The sequence below is a fragment of the Mustelus asterias genome, chromosome 12 (genome assembly GCF_964213995.1).
Source record: "Mustelus asterias chromosome 12, sMusAst1.hap1.1, whole genome shotgun sequence".
Taxonomy (NCBI): domain Eukaryota; kingdom Metazoa; phylum Chordata; class Chondrichthyes; order Carcharhiniformes; family Triakidae; genus Mustelus; species Mustelus asterias.
In genome coordinates, this window is record NC_135812.1 from 56,658,501 (window position 1) to 56,681,008 (window position 22,508).

General features: G+C 48.3%; 1 protein-coding gene across 1 annotated transcript in view; it reads left to right on the forward strand.

The window, feature by feature from the left end:
- myo15b (myosin XVB) overlaps nucleotides 1-22,508 on the forward strand; it is a 520,694-nt gene that overhangs the window by 85,138 nt on the left and 413,048 nt on the right. The window contains exons 15-17 of the mRNA XM_078226038.1: nucleotides 1,579-1,692; nucleotides 4,998-5,056; nucleotides 16,151-16,274. Of these exons, the coding sequence (XP_078082164.1) occupies nucleotides 1,579-1,692; nucleotides 4,998-5,056; nucleotides 16,151-16,274 (297 nt within the window). The remainder of the gene's footprint in view (nucleotides 1-1,578; nucleotides 1,693-4,997; nucleotides 5,057-16,150; nucleotides 16,275-22,508) is intronic.

The window sequence follows — 22,508 nt, forward strand, 5'->3', positions numbered from 1 at the left end:
TTTATATTTTTAAATGATGTAATTGCCCTCCCTCCAGACTCCTGACTCATTTTTAAGCTTAGAGATAAATCATTCATTAATAAAAGCAAATTACTGCGGAGGCTGGAATCTGATACCAAAAGAGAAAATGCTGGAAAATCTCAGCAGGTCTGGCAGCATCTGTAAGGAGAGAAAAGAGCTGATGTTTCAAGTCCAGATGACCCTTTGTTAAAGGGTCACCTGGACTCGAATATGTCATTCATTGTTCAGCTATTAACTCTGATCTTGCCAGAGAAACACAAGCTACCATTCAATTGTAATAAACCCAGGTTTACCTGGCATTTTCTGTTTTTATTCCAGGCTTGTTTGAATTGATTTACATCAAAGTTGTTTTTATGGGTTTTTTTACCAGATGCCCCATTTAAAGTTTTAATTCTTAAAACTAATAGTTAAATTCTAAAACATATTAGTTATGAACAAGGTATTCATAACAATGTAAATGATTTGGAAATGGAAATACGTAGTAAAATCTGCTGATTTAAGTGTGATTGACGATGAGGGTGATACCAGTCAGCTGTAAAATGACATAGAATGTGCACAAAGTGACAGATAACATTTAAAACGCAGAAATGTGAGGTGATTTTTTGCAGAAGGGTTAGGGAGAGGCAATTAACTTAACGGCCAAGTTATAAAGAGGGTACAGGGACACAGGGAGCTGGTGGTGTATGTGAATAGATCTTTAAAGAGTAGATAGTAAAGCAGATGAGGTATTAAATACAAAAGCAGGGAAATTATGCTGAACCTTTATGAAATTCTGGTTAGGCCACAATTCGAGTATTACAGAGTTCTGGTTACAATTTAGGAAGGATGTGAGCGTCCTTGAGATGCTGCAAAGGAGATTTACCAAAACGGTTCCAGAGATGAAGGATTTTAGTTACCGGGTTAGGATTGGAGAAGCTAGGGTTATTTCTCTTGGAATAAGTGTACAAGATGATGACAGGGTTAGATAGGTAAACAAAGAAAAACTGTTCCCATTGGCTAATGTTACAAGGTCTAGGGGACAAGGCTTTGGGAAGATGATGCAGAGGAGGTGGGTTGTGAGGAAAAGCTTTTTTACACAGTGAGTGGGGTGATGACCTGGAACTCGCTGCCTACGAGATCATCAATGAAGGAAATTAGTTTGGCGCATCAGGAAAAATAAACGTTCAGGGCTATGGGGATAGAGCAGGGAATGGGACAGGCTGGATTGCTCTACAGAGAGGACATGGGCTAGATGGGCTGAATGACCTCCCCCTGAGTTCTAATGTGCTGAGTTTACTTAGTGAATATTTGACACCTTAAGGTCTTTATTGAAAACCATGGGCCCATAGGTGCCACCTGGCACCTTTATTGCATCAATCCCAGGTTCCCAAACCCAGGTTGAATTCTTCTCCTCCTGGACTCACCTGTCTCCAGGTAACACTTCCCCAATTGCAAGTAGGCAGGCATTCCTTTACCTTCAAACTCACTGGAGCTGTCAAACACTCCCGGTAAGTCAGGGAGTGACTGCTGCAACAGGGTAACTCTGACATCTGATTGACCTTGAGGGTTCTTTTTTAGGACGGGTCCCAGGAGCTGGCTGTCATTGTCAGTCACACCGAGATACGACTTGTGGCCAATTTGCTGCAGATCTCATCGGACACACTTCACAGTGTCATCATACAACGAGTGACAGTGAGTACAAGACAACACAAGGCAAATCAATCATAACTATTGGCATGAGGAACTCTGAGGAAGTACTGGGCGGCTGGATACTTGTTTCTTTGTATACGTGTATGTCCGTGTACCTGTGCCTAGGAGTGTTTATGAGCTTTGATGTGCACATGTATCTGTGTAACTACATTTATATCAACTTATTTTCCTGCATTTTTTTATTCATTCATGGGGTGTGGGTGTTGCTGGCTGGCCAGCATTTATTGCCCATCCCTAGTTGCCCTTAAGGTGGTGGTGCCTTCTTGAACCACTGCAGCCCAAGTGGTATAAGTACACCCACACAATGCTGCTAGGGAGGGACTTCCAGGATTTTGACCCAGCGACAATGAAGAAATGGTGATATATTTCCAAATCAGAATGGTGAGTAGCTTGGAGGGGAGCTTCCAGATGATGTTCCAAGTGTCTGCTGCCCTTGTCCTTCTAGATGGTAAAGGTCACGGGTTTGGAAGGTGCAGTCTAAGGAGTGTTATGAATTTCTGCAGTGCATCTTGGAGATGGTGCACACTGCTACCCTCTGTCTTAGTCTTTACAAAATGTCTCTACTTCTCTGCTTTCCTTTAAGAGGAGCCTGAGAACCTACTTCTGGAGAAGGCACGCCTCACCTCACATTGCGTACTTCCTGACTTAGCAAGCAGTCTGAATTTGGAGTTTTCCTGTAATTGCCCCTACCTCCTCTCGTTTCCCTGTGCCAATCACCCTGGGTAAGATAGATGGCAAAACCCTAGAAATAGCAGGACCCAACAGAACCAGTAAGGAAACCAGGGACAGGATATTTTACCCCTGAGTATCCCCCACTCCACTTACTGCATTGTCCACTCTCAACTTGAGAAAAAAACCATTCTGAGGGACAAATACAGGGAGTGACAGGAACTGGGGCAAATACAGGGAGTGACAGGAACTGGGGCAAATACAGGGAGTGACAGGAACTGGGGCAAATACAGGGAGTGACAGGAACTGGGGCAAATACAGGGAGTGACAGGAACTGGGGCAAATACAGGGTAGTGACAGGAACTGGGGCAAATACAGGGAGTGACAGGAACTGGGGCAAATACAGGGCAGTGACAGGAGCTGGGGCAAATACAGGGTAGTGACAGGAACTGGGGCAAATACAGCGCAGTGACAGGAACTGGGGCAAATACAGGGTAGTGACAGGAGCTGGGGCAAATACAGGGTAGTGACAGGAACTGGGGCAAATACAGCGCAGTGACAGGAACTGGGGCAAATACAGGGAGTGACAGGAACTGGGGCAAATACAGGGAGTGACAGGAACTGGGGCAAATACAGGGAGTGACAGGAACTGGGGCAAATACAGGGTAGTGACAGGAACTGGGGCAAATACAGGGTAGTGACAGGAACTGGGGCAAATACAGGGCAGTGACAGGAACTGGGGCAAATACAGGGAGTGACAGGAACTGGGGCAAATACAGGGTAGTGACAGGAACTGGGGCAAATACAGGGTAGTGACAGGAACTGGGGCAAATACAGGGCAGTGACAGGAACTGGGGCAAATACAGGGTAGTGACAGGAACTGGGGCAAATACAGGGCAGTGACAGGAACTGGGGCAAATACAGGGTAGTGACAGGAACTGGGGCAAATACAGGGTAGTGACAGGAACTGGGGCAAATACAGGGAGTGACAGGAACTGGGGCAAATACAGGGAGTGACAGGAACTGGGGCAAATACAGGGTAGTGACAGGAACTGGGGCAAATACAGGGCAGTGACAGGAACTGGGGCAAATACAGGGCAGTGACAGGAACTGGGGCAAATACAGGGTAGTGACAGGAACTGGGGCAAATACAGGGCAGTGACAGGAACTGGGGCAAATACAGGGCAGTGACAGGAACTGGGGCAAATACAGGGAGTGACAGGAACTGGGGCAAATACAGGGAGTGACAGGAACTGGGGCAAATACAGGGAGTGACAGGAACTGGGGCAAATACAGGGAGTGACAGGAACTGGGGCAAATACAGGGTAGTGACAGGAACTGGGGCAAATACAGGGTAGTGACAGGAACTGGGGCAAATACAGGGTAGTGACAGGAACTGGGGCAAATACAGGGTAGTGACAGGAACTGGGGCAAATACAGGGAGTGACAGGAACTGGGGCAAATACAGGGAGTGACAGGAACTGGGGCAAATACAGGGAGTGACAGGAACTGGGGCAAATACAGGGAGTGACAGGAACTGGGGCAAATACAGGGTAGTGACAGGAACTGGGGCAAATACAGCGCAGTGACAGGAACTGGGGCAAATACAGGGAGTGACAGGAACTGGGGCAAATACAGGGAGTGACAGGAACTGGGGCAAATACAGGGAGTGACAGGAACTGGGGCAAATACAGGGAGTGACAGGAACTGGGGCAAATACAGGGAGTGACAGGAACTGGGGCAAATACAGGGAGTGACAGGAACTGGGGCAAATACAGGGTAGTGACAGGAACTGGGGCAAATACAGGGGACTGCGCAAGGAGGGACAATTACATAGAGGGAGGGGTGATTACAGATTTTGAGAGAGGAGAACCAAACTGGGGCAAGGCAGTGTGGTTTGTGTGTGTGCCAGTTTCAACAATCTGTGTCTGTGAGGACCTGTCTGTGGTAAAGTTCTTGCATTTGTCTGTGATTGTAAAAAGTTTAAAGTTTTATATTTATTAGTCACAAGTAAGGTTTACATTAACACCGCAATGAAGTTACTGTGAAATTCCCCAGTCGCCACTGTCCGGCACCTGTTCGGGTCACTGCACCTGACCAGCACATCTTTCAGAATGTGGGAGGAAACCAGAGCATCTGGAGGAAACCCACGCAGACATTGGGAGAACGTGCAAACTCCACACAGACAGTGACACAAGTAGGAATCGAACCCGGGTCCCTGGCGCTGTGAAGCAACAGTGCTAACCACTGTGCTACTGCGCCGCCCTGTGTGTATAGAAATGTTGGTTACTATAAGGACTGGTATGTCGATCATGCCCCTGCTTCATGCACATGATGTTGTTTCAGGTACACACAGACTCTGAAATAATATAATGTGGAGATGCCGGCGTTGGACTGGGGTAAAAACACAGTAAGAAGTCTCACAACACCAGGTTAAAGTCCAACAGGTTTATTTGGAATCACGAGCTTTTGGAGCATTGCCCCTTCATCAGCATCACCTGATGAAGGAGGAGCGCTCCAAAAGCTCGTGATTCCGAATAAATCTGTTGGACCTTAACCTGGTGTTGTGAGACTTCTTACTGAAATAATAGGTCTGAGTTTTCATTTTTATCTTTCAGGAGACCAGCTATGATCGGATTTTCTCCCCTCTGTCTGTGGAAAGCTCTATAGACGCCAGGTATGCCAGTGTTTGATATCCGATTACTCACGGCCTAGTCTGAGACGATTAGTATCATTCCCTCTCGTTCACTTTGTTCTTTCTGTCCTTTCTTGTCTCACTTTCAGTTTCTTCCTTCCATTCCATTCTCTCTGTAACTCAGTCATTCCCTTCCTCTCTCTTATACTATCTCTCTCATTTGCGCAAAATATTAACCCCCACACAAAGGATGGAAGAGGGGGTGAGCAAGATAAAAGGTTAAATATGGGGAACATGTTACCAACACTCTGCACACGTGCCCACGGCCACTTTCAATTTGATGGAGATTTTGGGGCATCTCAGCGTCCCCTGTAGAGATTTGAGGAAATATTAACATATTTAAATCAGGATTTTCTAGTGCAGTTTAAAATGGATTGTTGCTTCTTGGGTTTCCAGAGGGTCAGTGAGAGGTAGGTGGGAGCTGACCCTTTCACAGGGTAAGTCATTCATTCTGCATTTATGGCCAGGAGGTGCATGAGTGCTGCCCTTAGCCCTGATCCTCAGCTCTGTTGTCCTATTGACAATCTCCTCAATTGATGGATGACCTCTTCCCTCTCCCAGTTGTCAGGGACTGTTGCTAAGGATTCCCAGCTCCTGTCTTCAAATGGCAGGCAGTTCATTTGTTCAGCTGCAGATTGGAAAACAGAGTTAAACTTTGTTAATATGGTCTTGCTGTTTAGATCATCAGGACGTCCGGCTCTCTGGCCTTGCTGGGTTCTTTGGTTGTTTAGGGCCTCACCACAAATTATGGGGCCTTTGTTGCACTTCTGTTCTTCTTCTCCCTCTGTCAGCTGAACCTCATTGACTACACTCACACCTATCAGTCAGCAAGGTGTTCAAATCCCACTCCAGAGATTTAAACCCAAATGTCTATTCTGTCATAATACTGAAGGAGAACTGCTCTCTCGAGGTGCTGTCTTACAAGTGAGATTTTAAACCCAGGCCCTCGCCTCTCACATGGTTATAAAAGATCCTGTGGCACTGTTTTGAAGGACATGGGACCTCTTCCCGGTGTCTTGGCCAATGTTTATCCCTTAATTAACATCACTAAAACAGATTATCTGATTATTAACATTATGCTGTTCTGAGGATCTTGGTGTGCACAAAGTGGCTGTCATATTTCCCACATTACTTTGTTTTTTGTGGTATATATTAATGATTTTGGACTTGGATCATAGATTCATACAGTGCAGAAGGAGGCCATTCGGCCCATCGGGTCTGCACCGACCACAATCCCACCCAGGCCCTATTCCCATAAAACATAAACATAAAAACTAGGAGCAGGAGTAGGCCATTTGGCCCCTCGAGCTTGCTCCGCCATTCAATAAGATCATGGCTGATCTTTTTGTGGACTCAGCTCCATTTACCCGCTCACCATAACCCTTAATTCCTTTACTGTTCAAAAATTTATCTATCCTTGCCTTAAAAACATTCCATGAAGTAGCATCAACTGCTTCACTGGGCAGGGAATTCCACAGATTCACAACCCTTTGTGTGAACAAATTCCTCCTCAACTCAGTCCTAAATCTGCTTCCCCTTATTTTGAGGCAATGCCCCCTAGTTCTAGTTTCACCCACCGGTGGAAACAACCTCCCTGCTTCTATCTTATCTATTCCCTTCATAATCTTATATGTTTCTATAAGATCTCCCCTCATTCTTCTGAATATATAATGAGTATAGCCCCAGCCTACTCAGTCTCTCCTCATAAGCCAACCCTCTCAACTCCGGAATCAACCTAGTGAATCTCCTCTGCGCCCCCTCCAGTGCCAGTATATCCTTTCTCAAGTAAGAAGACCAAAACAGTACACAGTACTCCAGGTGTGGCCTCACCAGCACCTTATACAGCTACAACATAATCTCGCTGTTTTTAAACTCCATCCCTCTAGCAATGAAGGACAAAATTCCATTTGCCTTCTTAATTACCTGCTGCACCTGCAAACCAACTCCTTGAGATTCCTGCACAAGGACACCCAGGTCCCTCTGCACAGCAGCATGTTGCAATTTTTTACCATTTAAATAATAGTCCATTTTGCTGTTATTCCTACCAAAATGGATGACCTCACATTTACCAACATTGTACTCCATCTGCCAGACCCTCGCCCACTCACTTAGATTATTTATATCCCTTTCAGCGTCCTCTGCACACTTTGCTCTTCCACCCAACTTAGTGTCATCTGCGAATTTTGACACACTATACTTGGTCCCCAACTCCAAATCATCTATGTAATTCATAAGCAATTGCGGTCCCAACACTGATCCCTGAGGCACACCACTAGTCACTGATTGCCAACCAGAAAAACACCCATTTACCCCCACTCTTTGCTTTCTGTTAGTTAACCAATCCTCTATCCATGCTAATACATTGCCCGTAACACTGTGCACCTTTATCTTATGTAGCAGTCTTTGGTGCAGCACCTTGTCAAGTGCCTTCTGGAAATCCAGATACACCACATCCACAGGTTCCCAATTGTCCACTGCACATGTAATGTTCTCAAAGAATTCCACCAAATTAGTCAAACATGACCTGCCCTTTATGAACCCATGCTGCGTCTTACCAATGGGACAATTTATATCCAGATGTCCCGCTATTTCTTCCTTGATGATAGATTCAAGCATTTTCCCTACTACAGAAGTTAAGCTAACCGGCCTATAGTTACCTGCCTTTTGTCTACCTCCTTTTTTAAACAGTGGCGTCACATTTGCTGTTTTCCAATAAAGAACAAAGAACAATACAGCACAGGAACAGGCCCTTCGGCCCTCCAAGCCCGCGCCGCTCCCTGGTCCAAACTAGACCACTCTTTTGTATCCCTCCATTCCCACTCCGTTCATATGGCTGTCTAGATAAGTCTTAAACTTTCCCAGTGTGTCCGCCTCCACCAACTTGCCTGGCAGCGCATTCCAGGCCCCCACCACCCTCTGTGTAAAATATGTCCGTCTGATATCCATGTTAAACCTCCCCCCCCTTCACCTTGAACCTATGACCCCTCGTGAACGTCACCACCGACCTGGGGAAAAGCTTCCCACCGTTCACCCTATCTATGCTTTTCATAATTTTATACACCTCTATTAAGTCTCCCCTCATCCTCCGTCTTTCCAGGGAGAACAACCCCAGTTTACCCAATCTCTCCTCAAAACTAAGCCCCTCCATATCAGGTAACATCCTGGTAAACCTCCTCTGTACTCTCTCCAAAGCCTCCACGTCCTTCTGGTAGTGTGGCGACCAGAACTGGACGCAGTATTCCAGATGCGGCCGAACCAATGTTCTATACATCTGCGGGAACCACCCCAGAGTCCAGCAAATTTTGGTAAACTACCACTAGTGCATTTGCTATTTCCCCCGCCATCTCTTTTAGTACCCTGGGATGCATTCCATCAGGACCAGGAGACTTGTCTACCTTTAGCCCCATTAACTTGCCCAACACTACCTCTTTCGTGATCACGATAGTTTCTAGATTCTCACCTGCCATAGCCTTCCTGTCATCAATTTTTGGCATGTTATTTGTGTCTTCCACTGTGAAGACCGACACAAAATACCTGTTCAATATGTTTAATAACCGCATGCATTTACCCTAGCTAGTCCCCTTGACACTATGGAGCAATTTATTTGGCCAATCCACCTAACCCGCACATCTTTGGACTGTGGGAGGAAACCGGAGCACCTGGAAGAAACCCATGCAGACACAGGGAGAATGTGCAAACTCCACACAGACAGTGACCCAAGCCGGGAATCGAATCCGGGTCTCTGGCGCTGTGAGACAGCAGTGCTAACCACTGTGCTACCGTGCCGCCCAAGTTAAATGTAGGGGGAATGATCGAGAAGTTTGCTGGCAACACAATTGTCCTCATGGTTAATAGTGAGGAGGACTGTTGCTTTCAGATATCAGTGGACTGATCGGGTGTCAAAAATACTGCAAATGGAATTCAACTCTGAGACATGAGAGGTGATGCATTTGGGGAGGTTAAACAAGGCAAAGGAATGCACAATAAGGACACTGAGAGATGTAGAGAAAGTGAGAGACATCGGAGCGAATGTCCACAGATCCCTGAAGGTAACAGGACAGGTTATTAAGCTGGTTAAGAAGGCTGTGCAATACTTTCATTTTGGAACCGAGGTATAGAATATAAAACACCAGTGAGGCCACAACTTGAGTAAAGTGTGCAGTTCTGTTCACCCCATTACAGAAAGGATGTAATGGCATTCGAGAGAGTACAGAGGAGATTTATGAGGATGTTACCAGGACTGGAAAATCGCAGCTATGAGGAAAGATTGGAAAGGCTGGGATTGTTCTCTCTGGAACAGAGGAAGCTAAGGGGAGATTTGATTGAGATGTGCAAAACTGTGAGGGGATAAAAGCAAATAACTGCAGATGATGGAATTTGAAACAGAAAATGCTGGATAATTTCAGCAGGTCTGACAGCATCTGTAGAGAGAGAATAGAGCCAATGTTTTGAGTTTGGATGACCCTTCATCAGAACTGAAGACAATAGAAAATAGGATGAGATTTATACCGTTAGGGTGAGGGGGGAATTGACCAAGATGTAGCAGACAAAGGCAATGCAAATGGTGGTGATCATGGCTAAGAAAGGTGCTGATAGCAGCCATTAAGAGATCAGAATGTGCTAATGGCAGAACAAAGTTAAGCAGAGTGACAAAGGACAAAAATTGTGAGCGGCCTGGAGAGAGTGGATGGGAAGGATCTATTCCCTTCGCAGAGTTCAGTGGCAAGGAGGCATAGTTTCAAAGTGATTGTAGAAGGATTTGAGGAAAGATTTTTTCACCCAGAGGGTGTAGGGATCTGGAGCTCACTGCCTGAAAGGGTAATAGAGACTAGAAACCCTCCACTCATTTCAAAGGATATGCACCTGATAAAAGCAAATTACTACGGATGCTGGAATCTGAAACCAAAAGACTAAATACTGGAAAATCTCAGCACATCTAACGAGAGAAAAGCGTAGAAAGAGGGAGATATTTATACAGCAGGGTGAAGGAATGAAAGATGAGTCATAGCCACAGAAACAAGGGGAAAGGCTGCTAATGGCAGCCCATAGAGAATAAAGAACAAAGAAAATTACAGCACAGGAACAGGCCCTTCGGCCCTTCAAGCCTGCACCGACCATGCTGCCCGACTGAACTAAAACCCCCTACCCTTCCGGGGACCATATCCCTCTATTCCCATCCTATTCATGTATTTGTCAAGACGCCCCTTAAAAGTCACTACCGTATCCGCTTCCACTACCTCCCCCGACAACGAGTTCCAGGCACCCACTACTCTCTGTGTAAAAAATCTGCCTCGTACATCTCCTTTAAACCTTGCCCCTCGCACCTTAAACCTGTGCCCTCTAGTAATTGACTCTTCCACCCTGGGAAAAAGCTTCTGACTATCCACTCTATCAATGCCTCTCATAATCTTGTAGACTTCTATCAGGTCGCTCCTCAACCTCTGTCGTTCCAGTGAGAACAAACCAAGTTTCTCCAACCTCCCGTCATAGCTAATGCCCTCCATACCAGGCAATATCCTGGTAAATCTTTTCTGTACCCTCTCCAAAGCCTCCACATCCTTCTGGTAGTGTGGCGACCAGAATTGAACACTATATTCCAAGTGCGGCCTAACTAAGGTTCTATAAAGCTGCAACATGACTTGCCAATTTTTAAACTCAATGCCCTGGCCGATGAAAGCAAGCATGCTGTATGCCTTCTTGACTACCTTCTCCACTTGCATTGCCACTTTCAGTGACCTGTGTACCTGTACACTCAGATCCCTTTGCCTATCAATACTCTTAAGGGTTCTGCCATTTACTGTATATTTCCTCTCTGTATTAGACCTTCCAAAATGCATTACCTCACATTTGTCCGGATTAAACTCCATCTGCCATCTCTCTGCCCAACTCTCCAACTGACCTATATCCTGCTGTATCGTCTGATGGTCCTCATCGCTATCCGCAAATCCACCAACCTTTGTGTCGTCCGCAAACTTACTAATCAAACCAGTTACATTTTCCTCCAAATCATTTATATATATTACAAACAGCAAAGGTCCCAGCACTGATCCCTGAGGAATGCCACTTGTCACAGCCCTCCATTCAGAAACGCACCCTTCCACTGCTACCCTAAAGGGTGTGAATGGCCAAACGGCAGAGAAGCTGAAATCAGAGGGTAAACTGTGACAGATGAAGATGCCGGGGGAGGGCGGAATGGGTGGGAGAGAGGTAAAATTTAGAAAAAGAGGGAAAGGGGAAGCAAAGGGGGAGAACAGGTAAGGAAAGGGGGGGATAAAGTTGGGGGGAAGAAAAATAAAGAAAGACAATAAAGAAATGAAAGGTAGAGAACAGTAAAAAATGAAATAAAATGAAAACAAAGGGGTCGAGGTGGGGTATAGCTAATTATCTGAAGTTGTTGAATTCGATGTTGAGACCGGAAGGCTGTCAAGTGCCCAGCCGGAAGATGAGATGCTGTTCCTCCAGTTTGCATTGAGCTTCACTGGAACATGCAGCAAGCCAAGGACAGACATGTGGGCATGGGAGCAGGATCGTGTGTTAAAATGGCAAGCAAGGCGAAGGTCAGGGTCCTGATTGCGCACAGACCAAAGGTGCCCAGCAAAGCGATCACCCAGTCTCTGTTTGGTCTCTCCGATATAGAGGAGACCACATTGGGAGCAGCAAATGCAATAGACCAAATTGAAAGAGATGCAAGTGAAACACTGCTTAACCTGGAATGAGTGTTTTGGACCTTGGATGGTGAGCATAGAAGAGCTAAAGGGTCCGGTGTTACACCTTCAGCGATTACATGGGAAGGTGCCATGAGTGACGGGAGAGGTTTTGGGTATAGTGGAGGAGTGGACTAGGTTATCCCAGAGGGAACGGTCTCTGCAGAATGCTGACAGAGGGATGAAGGGAAGATGTATTTGATGGTAGCACCACGCTGGAGTTGGCGAAAATGTCAGAGGATTATGCTTTGCATGCAGAGGGTGGTGGGATGAAATGTGAGAACAAAGGGGGACTCTACTTGTTCTGGGAGAGGGGGAGGAGATGAGGGTTGTGGCGGGAAAGATGGACTGCACGCTGTTGAGGGCCCTGTCAACAACTGTAGATGGGAAACCATGGTTGAGGAAAAAAGAGCACATGTTAGAAGCACCACTTTGGAAAGTGGTATCATTGGAACAAATGCGACGGAGGCGAAGGAGCTGAGAGATGTAGCGTGCGAGGAGCTGTGGGTCCAGATAGTTGTGGGAGTCAGTGGGCTTGTAATGGATCTTGGTAGATAGTCTATTGCCGGAAATAGAGGTAGAAAGGTCAAGGAAGGGAAGGGTAGTGGCTGAGATGGACCAGGTGAAGGTGATGGAGGGTGGAAACTGGAAGCGAAGTTGATGAATTTTTCAAGGTCTGGAAGAGCATGAAGCGGCACCAAAATAGTCATCGATGTACTGGTGAAGAAGTTGTGGGAGGGGACCTGGGTAGGCCTGGAACAAGGAATTATCAACATTCCCCATAAAAAGACAAGCGTAGCTAGGACCCATGCGAGTACCCATTGCTACTCCTTTGATTTGGAGAAAGTGGGATGAGTTAAAGGCGAAGTTGTTGAGAGATAGAACAAGTTCAGCCAGGTGGAGGTGAGTGGTGGTGGATGGGAATTGTTCAGGCCTCTTTTCAAGAAAGAAGCGAAGAGCTCTCAGGCCATCCTGGTGTGGGATGGAGGTGTAGAGAGATTGCACATCCACGGTGAATCGGAGGCGGTTAGGGCCTGCGAACTGGAAGCTGTCGCTATGAGGAATTGCAGATGTAGGTGGGGAGGGAATGGACCAGGGGGATGAGGATGGGGTCAAGGTAAGAGGAAATAAGTTCAGTGGGGCAGGAGCATGCTGACACAATGGGCCCACCAGGACAGTCCTGTTTGTGGGTTTTGGGAAGTAGGTCGAAGTGGGCTGTCCGGAGTTGGGAGACTGAAGTTGGAAGCTTTGGGGAGAAGACATCCGGAGAAAATGAGGTCGGGGACAGTGTTGAAGATAATGGCCTGATGTTCAATGGTGTGGTCATGGTCTGGGGAAGGTAAGAGGAAGTATCTGAGAGTTGGCGTTCAGCCTCTGCGAGGTAGAGATTAGTATGCCAGATGACAACTGCACTCCCTTTGTCAGCAGGTTTGATGACAAAGTCAGGGTTGGACCTGAGGGAGCGAAGAACGGAAAGTTCGGAAGGAGAGAGTTTGGAACGGGTGAGGGGGGCAGAAAAATTAAGATGGCCAATGTCCCGTCGACAGTTCCCAATGAAAAGATCGAGGGCAGGTAATTGTCCCAGTGGGGGTGTCCAATTGAAGGTAGAATGTTGGAGGCACGTGAAAGGATCTGTGGAACGGGGGAGGACTCTTGTCCAAAGAAGTGGGCACGGAGACAAAGGCGACGGAAGAAGAGTTCCACATCATGTCAAGACCAGATTTCATTGAGGTGGGGGCCTGAGTCCTGATGTAAGGGTACGAAGCTGAGTCCTTTGCTGAGAACAGTATGCTCAGCCTCAGAGAGGGGAAGGTCGGAGGGTATGGTGAAGACACGGCAAGGGCGGGGGCTAGAAGAGATGGAGTTTGAGGGATTGGGACTGGTGGAGGGCCTGGGATGGGCAGTGGTGTTGATGAGTTGTTAAAGCTTGCATTCCTTTACATCTGCAAGAAACAGGAAAAGGTTTTTGTTAAGACATTGAATGATGCGGAGGATGAAGTGAAACTGGGGACAGGGACAGCTTAGAGAGTAAGACGGTGCTGCTGGAGAGAGATGTCGAGTGTCTTCATGTGGCGGTGCATGTACTGAATGTGACTTTCAGGATGCGGCGAGAACAGCAGCTCAAAGAATGTTGTATATCCTGGAGGTACCTGTAATCCTGGAGGTTACATGCGGGGTGGAATTTGAGTTGAAATCCACATGGGGCAAGTCGGAGACGAAGACAGTCACTGAGGAAGGAAATGTGGCTGTGGAAGCGAGTCTTGGTAAATGCCTTGTCCAACACTAAGAGAGAAATGGAAAACAGTGAAGGTGGATGGGGCGGGGAGAGAGGCATACGGAAATCCTGTCGGAGAGAAGAGCAGTACTTCTTCAGGGTAGGCATTCCTGGAAGAGGAGTGGCAGTGAGTAAAACACTGGATAAAAACAAATTCCTGCGGATGCTGGAATCTGAAACCAAAAGAGAAAATGCTAGAAAATCTCACCAGGTCTGACAGATCTGTAAGGAGAGAAAAGAGCTGACGTTTCGAATCCAGATGACCCTTTGTTCATGCTAAAAGGCATAGAAAGTAGGAGATATTTCTACTGCAGGAGGAGGGAATGAAAGATGAGTCATTGCCACAAAACAAGGGGAAAGGCTGCTAATCGCAGTCCATAGAGAGAATAAAGGGTGTGAATGGCCAAACGGCAGAGAAGCTAAAATCAGAGGGTAAACTGTGACAGATGAAGGTGTGGAGGGAGGGGGGAATGGGTGGGAGAGAGGCAAAATTTAGAAAAAGGGGAAAGGGCAAGCAAAAGGAGAGAAAAGGTAAGGAAAAGGGGGGATAAAATAGGGGGAAAAGAGTGGGGGGGAAGAAAAATAAAGAAAGACAATAAAGAAATAAAAGGTAGAGAACAGTAAAAAATTAAATAAAATGAAAACAAAGGGGTCGAGGTGGGGTAGAGCTAATCCTGATGTCTGCCATCTCTGGGGCCACAGACCAAATGCTGGGAAATGGGATCAGCTGGGGAGAGGGAGGAGGGTGGGGGACTTGTTTTTAGGCTAGTACAGACATAATGGCCAGAGTGGCCTCTTTCTGTGCTGAAAACTTTTCTACATTTTCTAACTATCTAAAAAGGAAGAATGTTTAGGGATGTGAGGAGAAGGTGGGAGTGTGGCAGTTAAATGAATTACTCCTTGGGAGTGCCAGCTCAGACACAATGAGACAAATGGCTGCCTTCTGTGATTCTACTCAACAATGAGGACACTTCAAAAAGTCCTTCATTGGTTGTAAAGTGCTTTAGGATTCCCTGAAATTGTGAAAGACACAATATAAATGCAAGTCTCCCATGTTTCTGTCTCTCTGTCTCTCTCTTACTCTTAACATCTCTCCCTCCGCTGCCACTCCTCTCCCTCTTTCTCCCCCACTATCACACTCTCAAACTGGATGGAGAGGCACTTTTGGAAGTGGGAGAGTTTTTGAAATGTACATGTCAAATCTTCCACCGGACACGTACCCACCTCTGAGCAATCTTGCCAGAGGTAGGGTGATATTGGCATCAGTCACCTGCCCAGCAGTGGCAGATATTTAATTGTAAGTGCCCACACGGGGACAAATTAGTGATGACACCGTGATCTTCTCCACAAGTGGGTGGGCTCCCCCAAGGCAGAAGCCTGGCAGAGAACTGGAAATGATCCCCTGGTGACAGGCTGGCACTCAGGGAGGCCTCCTGAAATGTCATTCCCCGATGTCTCTGGACCCACGGATGCCAGAGGGCCATATCTGTGTTTACCCCTCCACAATGCCAACCTGCCAACTGGGGCCATAGCTTTTTAACCTTTTTTTAAGGTTCTTGGAGAGTGAAGGCACCCTCTCGGTCTTCCACCCACAGTGGCAGTGCCAACTTCTCCTGCTGGGACTCCTGGTTAATGATGTGGAACCCTTCTGAAACCCTGTAAAGACTCGCATTCCAACCATTATTTTGTAAGTTGAGTTTGTGTCTTTATATGCCCTGTTTGTGAACAGAACTCCCACTCACCTGACGAAGGAGCAGCAAGCGCTCCGAAAGCTAGTGGCTTTTGCTACCAAATAAACCTGTTGGACTTTAACCTGGTGTTGTGAGACTTCTTACTGTGCTTACTCCTGGTTAACACAGCCTTGGGTGCTCTGATTGGCCCTCCCACTGCACAGCCCTGGCCCTTACTCAGTCAAGCTACTGGAGGCAACCTGTTAATTGTCCATCTTCGGGAAGCTCGGATTGGCCGATGGACATCATAAACCATCCGGGTTAGTACCTGGAAATGGCCCCCCCACCTTGTTTAAAAGCTAGGGCAGGAAGATTCCACCCTCTGTCTCAGTTTAATGATTGCTACTGTTGTGTTTTATTTGCTCAGAGATAGTATCGCCAAAGCTCTTTATTCATTCCTGTTTAATTGGCTGGTGCAACAAATCAATGAGTGGCTGATGCCAGTGGAGATGGATAGCTCGGTGGGGATTGTAGATGTCTATGGATTTGAGGTAAGATTCAATATATTGTTCAATCTTCCCTCTCAGTTCAGTGCAGTGGGATGCTTTCTGCATGTTCCTACATCAAACATTACAACAAGAAAATAGTTCACCATCAGGAAGTGTATAATGTGTCCTCTCAAAATGTTAAAATAAGAAAGACTTACATTTATGAAGCACTTTTTACAATCACAGGACATCCCAAATGCTTCATAGTCACTGAGGTACAAAATGTAGTCACTATTATAATGTAGCAAATGTGGCAGCCAATTAGCCCTCAGCAAAATGTCACAAAGAGTAATGTGCAAATGATCAGACAATCACAAGGATCAGTTCTTGGCCTACAATTGTTCACTATTTATATGAATGACCTGGAGGAATGAACAGAATGTACTGTTTCCAAATTTGCCAATGATCCAAAGATAGGTGGAAGGACATGTTGTGATGAGGATATTGTGATTCTGCAACAGGATAGAGATAGATTGGGTGACTGGGTGAAACCTGGCAAATCGAGTTTAATGTGGGGAAGTGCAAGGTCATGCACTTCGGAAGGAGGAATCAAAAGGCAGATTGTTATCCAAATGGAGAGAGACTGCAGGTGAGCGAAGTATGGAGGGATCTAGGTGTTCTAGTGCATGAATCACAAAAAGTTATGAGGCAGGTCCAACAAGTAGTTAAGAAGGGAAACAGCATTTTGGCCTTTATTGCAGAGGGGTTGGAGTTTAAAAATAGGGAGTTTTTTTGCAATTGTACAGGATGTTGGTGAGGCCTCATCTGGAATACTGAGTACAGTTTTGGCCCCCTTACCTTAAGAAGGATATAGTAACATCGGAGGAAGTCCAAAGGAGATTCACCAGGCTGATTACTGGAATGAGAGGGTTGTCCTATCAAGGGAGGCTAAACAGTCTGGCTCTGTATTCCTTGGAGTTTAGAAGAGTGAAGGGTGATCTTATTCAAACATATAAGATCCTGAGGGGTCTCAACAGGGTAGATGGTGAGATGTTTTCACTTGAACAAGGAGACATAGCTACAAGATAAAGGATCGGACATTTAAAACGGAGGTGTGTAGAAATTTCTTCTCGCAGAAGGTGGTGAATCTCTGGAATTCTCTGCGCCGAAAGGTGGTGGAGGCTGGATTATTAGAAGTATTTAAAGTGGAGGTGGATATATATTTGAGAGATCGAGGAATAGAGGGGTATGGGGAAACGGACAGAAAAGGAGCTGAGGCATAGATCAACCATAACTGTATTGAATGGTGGGACAGCTTGAAGGGACTGGTGGCCGACTCCTGCTTCTGTTTCTTGAGTTCATTTGTGTTGTGTACGTCCAGCTCTTCTTTAAAATATTGCCCTCAGATCTTTTCGTTCCACCCAAGAAGAGAGCTGGGGCCTCATCTTATGCCTCATCCAAAAGATAGTGCAGCACTCCCTCAGTCAGTGCAGCACTCCCTCAGTCAGTGCAGCACTCCCTCAGTCAGTGCAGCACTCCCTCAGTCAGTGCAGCACTCCCTCAGTCAGTGCAGCACTCCCTCAGTCAGTGCAGCACTCCCTCAGTCAGTGCAGCACTCCCTCAGTCAGTGCAGCACTCCCTCAGTCAGTGCAGCACTCCCTCAGTCAGTGCAGCACTCCCTCAGTCAGTGCAGCACTCCCTCAGTCAGTGCAGCACTCCCTCAGTCAGTGCAGCACTCCCTCAGTCAGTGCAGCACTCCCTCAGTCAGTGCAGCACTCCCTCAGTCAGTGCAGCACTCCCTCAGTCAGTGCAGCACTCCCTCAGTCAGTGCAGCACTCCCTCAGTCAGTGCAGCACTCCCTCAGTCAGTGCAGCACTCCCTCAGTCAACAAACGGTGGCCTTGCATCAGAGAACCTCCGTAAGGGGCAGCATAGTGGCTCAGTGGTTAGCACTGCTGCCTCACAGCGCCAGGGACCCGGGTTCAGTTCCAGCCTCGGGTCACTGTCTGTGTGGAGTTTGCACTTTCTCCCCGTGTCTGCATGGGTTTCCTCCGGGTGACCCGGTTTCCTCCCACAGTTCAAAGATGTGCAGGTTAGGTGACCATGCTAAATTGCCCCTTAGTGTCCCAAGATGTGTAGATTAGGGGGATTAGCAGGGTGAATATGTGGGGTTACAGGGATAGGGGCTGGGTGGAATTGTCAGTGCAGGCTTGATGGGCTGAATGGCCTCCTTCTACACTGTAGGGATTCTATATAAGGAAATCAATGATGTCATACTCAAACAGGTGCAGCAGGAGGTAGATATGCGACTGAAGGATGTGGAGCTCAATGAGTTGAAGTCGAGGCTGCTGGACCTTGTAGGAAAGCTACATGATTCTAAAGATCACTCCCTCAGTCAGTGCAGCACTCCCTCAGTATTGACCCTCCGACAGTGCGGCACTCCCACAGCGCCGACCCTCTGACAGTGCAGCGCTCCCTCAGTATTGACCCTCTGACAGTGCGGCACTCCCACAGCGCCGACCCTCTGACAGTGCAGCGCTCCCTCAGTATTGACCCTCCGACAGTGCGGCACTCCCTCAGTATTGACCCTCCGACAGTGCGGCACTCCCTCAGCACAGACCCTCCGACTGTGCAGCACTCCCTCAGCACAGACCCTCCGACTGTGCAGCACTCCCTCAGCACAGACCCTCTGACAGTGCAGCGCTCCCTCAGCACTGACCCTCTGACAGTGCAGCGCTCCCTCAGCGCCGACCCTCTGACAGTGCGGCGCTCCCACAGCACCGACCCTCTGACAGTGCGGCGCTCCCACAGCACCGACCCTCTGACAGTGCGGCGCTCCCTCAGTGTCAACCCTCTGACAGTGCGGCGCTCCCACAGCACCGACCCTCTGACAGTGCGGCGCTCCCTCAGCACCGACCCTCTGACAGTGCGGCGCTCCCACAGCACCGACCCTCTGACAGTGCAGCGCTCCCTCAGCACCGACCCTCTGACAGTGCGGCGCTCCCTCAGCACCGACCCTCTGACAGTGCGGCGCTCCCACAGCACCGACCCTCTGACAGTGCGGCGCTCCCTCAGCGCCGACCCTCTGACAGTGCGGCGCTCCCTCAGCGCTGACCCTCTGACAGTGCGGCGCTCCCTCAGCGCCGACCCTCTGACAGTGCGGCGCTCCCTCAGCGCCGACCCTCTGACAGTGCGGCGCTCCCTCAGCGCCGACCCTTTGACAGTGCGGCGCTCCCACAGCACCGACCCTCTGACAGTGCGGCGCTCCCACAGCACCGACCCTCTGACAGTGCGGCGCTCCCTCAGCACCGACCCTCTGACAGTGCGGCGCTCCCACAGCACCGACCCTCTGACAGTGCGGCGCTCCCTCAGCACCGACCCTCTGACAGTGCGGCGCTCCCTCAGCGCTGACCCTCTGACAGTGCGGCGCTCCCTCAGCGCTGACCCTCTGACAGTGCGGCGCTCCCACAGCACCGACCCTCTGACAGTGCGGCGCTCCCTCAGCACCGACCCTCTGACAGTGCAGTCCTGAAGGAGTGCTGCACTGGAGTGTTATCTTCGGGTTTCGTGCTCGTCTTGTTTTTCCACATTCTACAAAAATTATTTGCTTCGGATCTGGAAAACAAACACATTATACATTGGATTTTCAGCTCTGGAGTCTGCTTTATATTTCAGTGCAGATTGAAGCAATGAAACTGCTCTATTTATAATCGGAAGCAATCTGTATGAAGTGAGTGTAAGATGTTGGGTTTGGGAGCCACAGATTTCTAAAATAGGCAGTTGAGTATTTGCCAGTCATTTTAAGATAGTTTATTACGAAGCAGCAGTGTAGATATGATTCAGTAACTAAATATTGAAGAGAAGTATATGGCCCTTGACAGCGAAGGAGGATTATCTGATCTCTGTGGACAAACTGCCAGAGTGTTGGTGAACTCTTCCCCACTCTTTCTTCTCCATCTTCCATCAGAAGGAAGCAGTTGTCCGGCTGGAATGCCCCTAATCTCCCAGCACCGGTTCATAGGATTTATCTCTGGGGATTGGTAGTTTACTCTCTGCCAATCCCTTGTTTGAACATTTCTAACCAATGAATACAGACACTTCCCCACTATTCATCGCTTAGCTCAAGGTCACTTTTTTGTCTTAGCCCTGACCAGTCACACGTTAGATAAAACATAAGGTGTCAACGTCGAAACCCGAACCAAAAGACCTTGACATTTCTCAGGACTGTTCTTGTTTTTCCAGAGTGAGAAAGGGGAGAAAGGTTGGGAACCGCATTTGAGTCCACGATAATATTATCTGCTCCCTGCCCCGGCGTCGTGATGTCACTCAGGGGGGGTTTTACAGCAGATTTCTAAAACAGGAACCTGGCGACCTCACTTTGGAAGAGGAGTTTGGGGCTAAATGTGCAGATCACCACTGATCACCAGGGAGTCCAAGGGGAGAGAGGGTACTAGGCAGTGTAGTGGGGAGCCAGCTACTGGAGTCCTGATGTGGGGTGGGATAGGGAGGGTGGTCCATGGGGGGGGTGGAGGTTTATCTGTGGGAGGCCAGGCAGCAGGTCAGTGAATAGAGAGGTGTTACACAGTTTGCCATAGTGTCCTGGTACCATGGCACTGGTGGAGAGATGGAGCCAGCAGAACTAGCTGTCATCCTGCTTGCCAAGAGGTAACAAAGGCGACAAAGACCTCAACATCTGGCCCTCTGGAGACAGCATCAGAACTCCAAGGAGTTCCTGCAGCCAGAGTGGGGGGCACGGAGTGTGGCTGATCAGAGGCACCATCTTCGGGCCAGGATTTACAGACAGTCCCTAACGTTCTTGGAGCTGAGTGAGACCCAGTGTCAGAGGAGACACCCAATGTCCAGGGATACGGTCACTCACCTGTGCCACTTCTCCAGGTGTTGTTGCCAGATGGACTTGGCGGGTGCCCATTGCCTGTCGCTCTGAAGGTGACAGCTGCCCTGGACTTTTATGCCAGTGGATCATAGAATCCCCACAGTACATTTGGCCCATCGAGTCTGCACCGACCATAATCTCAAACAGGCCCCATTCCCGTAACCCTCATTTACCCTGCTAATCCTCTGACACTCGGGTCAATTTAGCATGGCCAATCAATCTAACCTGCACATCTTTGTGACTGTGGGATGAAACCGGAGCACCTGGAGGTAACCCATGCAGATACGGGGAGAATATGCAAATTCCACACAGACAGTGACCCGAGGCCGGAATTGAACTCGGGATCTTGGCGCTGTGAGACAGCAGAGCTAACCACTGCTTCACTGTTCTTTCAGGGCTTCACTGGTGACCTTTCTGGCATCTCGCAGGCCTCTGCATGTCAGTGCCTCAGGGAGATCACAAATGCACTCTTCATGAGGGCCTCATAAACTTTGGGACTGGGCTAGCCAGGACACAAGAGCTTTGGGATTCTCCCAGGTAGCTGGTTTCTCACATTGCACATATGTGGCTCTCTGATCACCTACACCTGGAATCGCCTTTAGTAACCACTAGAGTTTCCAATCCCTGAATGTGCAGCTAATATCCAACCACAGAAAGCACATCCTCCAGAGGTGCGCTTGCTTCCCGGGAAGCATCCATGACAGTTTCATCCTTAGCCGCTCCCAGATACCCCAAGTATTTGAGTGAGTAGATTGGCCACAGGGGTGACTCCACGGGGACAAGGGGTGGTCCCATTAAGGATGATGCCTGTGTGGAGGTCACAGAGTGCAGCACAGACCTGATATCATGAGGCTTGTGCTGCTACTCACACTTTGTTCGAGCACTCTATTGTTGGGATATTGAAGATACAGTTCCAGTGACTGGACCGGTCAGGTGGAGCCTCCAATACATCCAGAGGATGGTGCACATCCCCGTAGTGTCCTGTGCTCTCCACATCCTGGCGCTTCAACGGGGCGAGGAGCTGCCCGAGGAGGAGGTGGGTGGGCGGCACATCTCCTCTGAAGAAGAGGGCGGAGAGGTGGATGAGGAGGAGGAATCGCTGGAGCAGGCAGAGGGAAGCCAGCAAGCGATGGCCAGGTCAGAAGTGGGAGGAAAGCCCGAGACGCCGTTAGCCTCATGATTCACTGATGATTAGGATGAGATTGACCCACCATGGGGGATGGCCTTGCTGGCTGCTGGCCACACTCACTGAAATCTGACACAGCTTGTGTTGTGGGGAGGGCAGCAATTACCCCACATCACAACATTGCAGGAGGAAGATAATAACTGGGAGTGAGCAGACAGCATTGCTTCACAAAGAGCGGCTGCTAATGTCTGACTCCTGTCTCTATGAAGGCAACTCAC